This window comes from Anomalospiza imberbis, unplaced genomic scaffold (assembly GCF_031753505.1).
Source record: "Anomalospiza imberbis isolate Cuckoo-Finch-1a 21T00152 unplaced genomic scaffold, ASM3175350v1 scaffold_661, whole genome shotgun sequence".
Lineage (NCBI taxonomy): Eukaryota > Metazoa > Chordata > Aves > Passeriformes > Viduidae > Anomalospiza > Anomalospiza imberbis.
In genome coordinates, this window is record NW_027100275.1 from 36,819 (window position 1) to 41,575 (window position 4,757).

Here is a 4,757-nt window from a genome sequence, read left to right on the forward strand (position 1 = left end):
CCTCCCCGTGTCCCCGACACCAACTTTTTGGGTTTTGGGTTTTTTTTTCCAAAAATTTCCTTTATTTTCCCATTTCCCCTCCCCCCCCGCCCCCTTTTTTACAAAAAACCGTCCCGAGACAATAAATAGGATTTTTTCGGGGGTGGGTGGGGGGTCAAATAATAAAAATAAAAATAATAATAACAATAACGGCAATAATAATAATAATAATAATAATAATAATAATAATAATAATAACGGCAATAATAACAATAATAATAACAATAATAATAACAAAGAATAATAATAATAACCAAAATAATAACAATAACAACAATAAAAATTATTAGAAAACAATAAAATTAATAACATTAATAAAATTAATAAAAATAATAATAACAAAAATAATAACAACATCAATAACCAAAATAATAACAAAAATAATCATAATAAAATAGTGATAAAAACAATAAAATAACGGCAATGGGAATCAACAATTACAGTAATTCATTAGAATAATTAACCGGCGGCGGGCGGCGAATAAATTAGAATAAATTAGGGCGGGGTCAGAGGCGCTGGCGCAGCAGGACGAGCCCGCGCGCCGCCCAGTCCAGGTACAGGTGCAGCCCCCGCGCCACCGCGTGCGCGGCGCGCACCGCGCCCCACGGCGACACCTGCGGGGCGGCGGGGCCGGGGGGGGCGCGGCGGGGCGGGGCAGCGACAGCCGGGACACCTGGGGGGGGACACGGGGTCAGGGACACAGCTGGGGGGGACAGGGACACACCTGGGGGGAGGTAAAGGGACACACCTGGGGGGACAGGGATACACCTGGGGGGGGACAGGGATACACCTGGGGGGGGACAGGGATACACCTGGGGTGGGACAGGGACACACCTGGGGGGGACACGGGGTCAGGGACACACCTGAGGGGGACAGGGATACACCGGGGGGGGACAGGGACACACCTGGGGGGACAGGGACACACCTGGGGGGGACAGGGATACACCTGGGGGGGGGCAGGGACACACCTGGGGGGGGACACGGGGTCAGGGACACACCTGGGGGGACAGGGATACATCTGGGGGGGCAGGGACACACCTGGGGGGGGACACGGGGTCAGGGACACAGCTGGGGGGACAGGGACACACCTGGGGGGGCAGGGACACACCTGGGGGGGGCAGGGACACACCTGGGGGGGGACACGGGGTCAGGGACACAGCTGGGGGGACAGGGACACACCTGGGGTGGGACACGGGGTCAGGGACACAGCTGGGGGGACAGGGACACACCTGGGGGGGCAGGGACACACCTGGGGGGGGCAGGGACACACCTGGGGGGGGACACGGGGTCAGGGACACACCTGGGGGGGGACAGGGACACACCTGGGGGGGCACGGGGGCTCCTGCGCTGGGGACACCGCGAGAACCCCTTCCCACAAGCCCCGCCCATCGCTCCCCTCGCGCCGCGAGTTCGAGCCCCGGCCCCGCCCCGGCCACACCCCACCACACCCCACCACACCCAACACGCCCACCACGCCCACCACACCTTACCAGGTGATCGAGGCGGCCCCGCAGGCGCTCGAGGCGGCCCCGCAGCGCCGCCAGCTCCGGCTCCAGCCCCCGCAGCGCGCCCCCGGCCCGGCGCAGCCACTCCAGGAGCCGCTGGTACCGCAGCAGGTCCGAGCTCAGGCGGGGCAGCAGCGCCGCGGCCTGCGGGGCACCGGGGGGTCAGGGGGGCACCGGGGGTCAGGGGGTACCGGGGGGTCAGGGGGAACAGGGGGTCAGGGGGGCACCGGGGGGTCAGGGGGGCACCGGGGGTCAGGGGGTACCGGGGGGTCAGGGGGAACCGGGGGTCAGGGGGAACCGAGGGGTCAGAGTGGTACAGGTAGGGACAGGTGAGCACAGGGGGGACAGGTGGGCACCGGGGGGACAGGTGAGTACAGGTGGGTACAGGGGGACAGGTGGGCACCGGCACCATGGGGACAGGTGGGCACAGGGAGGACAGGTGGGCACAGGTGGGTACAGGGGGACAGGTGGGCACCGGCACCATGGGGACAGGTGGGCACCGGGGGGACAGGTGAGTACAGGTGGGTACAGGTGGGCACCGGGGGGACAGGTGGGCACAGGGAGGACAGGTGGGCACAGGTGGGTACAGGGGGACAGGTGGGCACCGGCACCATGAGGACAGGTGGGCACCGGGGGGACAGGTGAGTACAGGTGGGTACAGGTGGGCACCGGGGGGACAGGTGGGCACAGGGGTCTGGGGGGGCTTTTGGGGCTCGGGGCGTTCAGGACGTTCAAGGGGATTGGGGGGAAATTGGGATGGTGGGGGGCTCAGGATGGGCTGGGGGGGCTCGAATGGAGCCGGGGGGGGTCATGGACGAGCCACGAGGGACCCCAGACCCACGGGGACCCCACGGCGCCCCCCAAGCCCTCGGTGTCCCCCGCGTGTCCCCACCTGGATGTTGGGCAGCTCCAGCGCGCTCATGGCCAGCACGGGCAGCGAGTCCAGCTTATGCTCCCCCTCGGCCGGGAATCGCGACTTCTGTCGCGACAGGAGTTGGGGGCAGGGGGGGTCAGCCCGCGCCGCGCCGCCCCCGACACGCGGGAGGGGTGGGGGCGGCGGGGGTCGCGGGGGATGCGGGGGCGGGGGGTACCCACGAGGAGCTCCAGGAAGGCTTTGGTGTCGCCCAGCAGGGCCTTGGCCAGGTTGATGACGCTGTCCAGGTCCCCGCGCGTGTCCGTGGGCGGGGGGCGCGGGCGGGGGGCGAGCGCCAGCCCCGGGCCCGGCCACAGCCCCGGCCACAGCCCCAGCAGCGCCAGCAGCGCCCGCCACGGAGCCCCTGCGGGACACGGACACGCGTGGGGGGGCGGCCCGGGGCGCGGGGGAGCCCGCGGGTCTCGGGAGGGGAGGTTTGGGGCGAATCCCGGGGTTTGGGGGCCACGGGAATCCCGGGGTTTGGGGGCCACGGGAATCCCGGGGTTTGGGGACGTCCTGGGACTCTCGGCATCAGGACTGGGGGGATGGAGGATCTCGGGGATCCCGAGGATGTCGGGGACGCGGTTCCTGCTTTTCCCGGGGATTCCAGGATTCCCGGAGCTGGAGGATCCCCGTGTTCCCGGGAATCCGGGAGCTGCACGATCCCGGGAATGCCAGGGCTGGGGGATTTTGGGGCTCCCGGTGTTGCCGGGACAGTCCGGGATGGGGATCACGGGGATCCTTCATCTCCCGGGATTCGGCGATCCTGGGGACCGCGGGACGCCGTTCCCGGGATTTGGGAGTCCCGGTGCTCCCGGGATTGTCGGGATGCGGGGAATTTGGGGCTGTATCCCGGGATTTGGGGCTCCATCCGGGGATCAGAGGTCCTGGGGGAGCCGAGGCTGAAGGATCCAGGTGCTCCCGCCCGGCGTTCCCGGGAATTTGGGGCTCCTGGGACCGGAGTGTCCTGGGGCTCCTGGGATCGTTGGAATCCCGGGATTCCCGGGGCTGTGACTTCGCCGGGATCCCGGTGTTGGAGATGTCGGGGCTCTTGGAGTTTGGGGCTCCTGGAATTTGGGGCTCTCGGTCTCGGGAATGGCGGGAATCCCGGGATTTGCGGCTCCCGGCAACGGGAAAACCGGGCACCCCCGGGAATGGGGATTCCTCGGACTCCCGGAATTCGGGGATCTCAGAATTTGGGGCTCCCGCATTTCGGGAATCCTGGGCTCGGGGATGGCGGGAATCACGGAATTGGAGGCTCCGAGATTCCGGGGCTCCCGGGATTTTTGGGGCTGTCGGGAATTGTGACTCTTGGGCTCGGGAATTGCGGGAATTTCGGGGATTTGGGGGTCCCCGAACCTGGCTCTCCGGGATTTTGGGGTTGTCGGAATTCGGGACTTCTGGACTTGGGGACGGCGGGAATTGCGGGATCTGGGGCCCCCGGGGCCGGGAAAACCGGGCGCTGCCGGGGCCGGGGGTTCCCGGGAACGGGGATTCCTCGAACCTCCGGGAATTTGGGCTCCCGGAGTTCGGGACTCCCGGGAACCGCGGGGTCTGGGGCTCCGTTTTTGTGCAAACCGCGCTCGCCCGGCTTTGGGGTCTCCGAGCGATTCGGGGCTCCCAGAATTCGGGGTTCCCGCGGCGCTTTTTGGGGCGTTTGGGCATTCCCGGGACCGGCTCCTGGCGGCCGGCGCCGGTGGGGGGGTTGGGATGGGGTGGGGGCTGCGGGCGGGGGGCGGCGGCGGCCGCGCGTCCTGTGCGGTCCCGGCTGGAAACTTTGATGCGGGGCTGAGTCAGGGGCGGCGGCGGCGGCACCTGCGGGAGCCCCCGCGCGTGGGGGGCCCACCCGCGGCGGGGGGAGGGGGGGACAGCGCGGGGGGGGGGGTTTCCTCTGCTTCTCCCGTATCCCCGAAATCCTCCCCCAAAAACCCCGCACCGACCCCAAAAAGCGAGCCCCGCCGCGTTCACACCTGGGCAACCCCACGCGTGTTCCCCCCCGCCGCCGCCAGCCGCCCCCACGCGTGTCCCGGGGGGGGCGCGGCCGCCGCGGGCGGGCAGGTGCGCCGGGGCCGTTTGCGGTTTGAGGCGCGGCCGCAGCTGCCCGTGGCCCGGGGCCACGCGGGTGGACGCGCCCGGTCCCGTGGGGTGTGGGGCGTGTGGGGCGCGCGGGGTGCGGGGCAGGGGATCCACCCGCGGACAGCCCCCCACGCACGGCGGAATCGCCCCCGAGCTCTCCCCACGGGGGTCGCCCGGTCGCTGTCCCCCCCCACGCGTGTCCGCGGCCGGCACTTACGTGTCAT

General features: G+C 67.4%; 1 protein-coding gene across 1 annotated transcript; it reads right to left on the bottom strand.

Moving 5' to 3' along the window:
• Nucleotides 1–545: 545 nt before the first annotated feature.
• Nucleotides 546–4,757, bottom strand: IL11 (interleukin 11). Its single transcript, XM_068179018.1, is given in 6 exon segments — nt 546–661; nt 664–712; nt 1,530–1,688; nt 2,437–2,523; nt 2,640–2,821; nt 4,751–4,757. Coding segments are annotated over 6 exon segments (600 nt in total).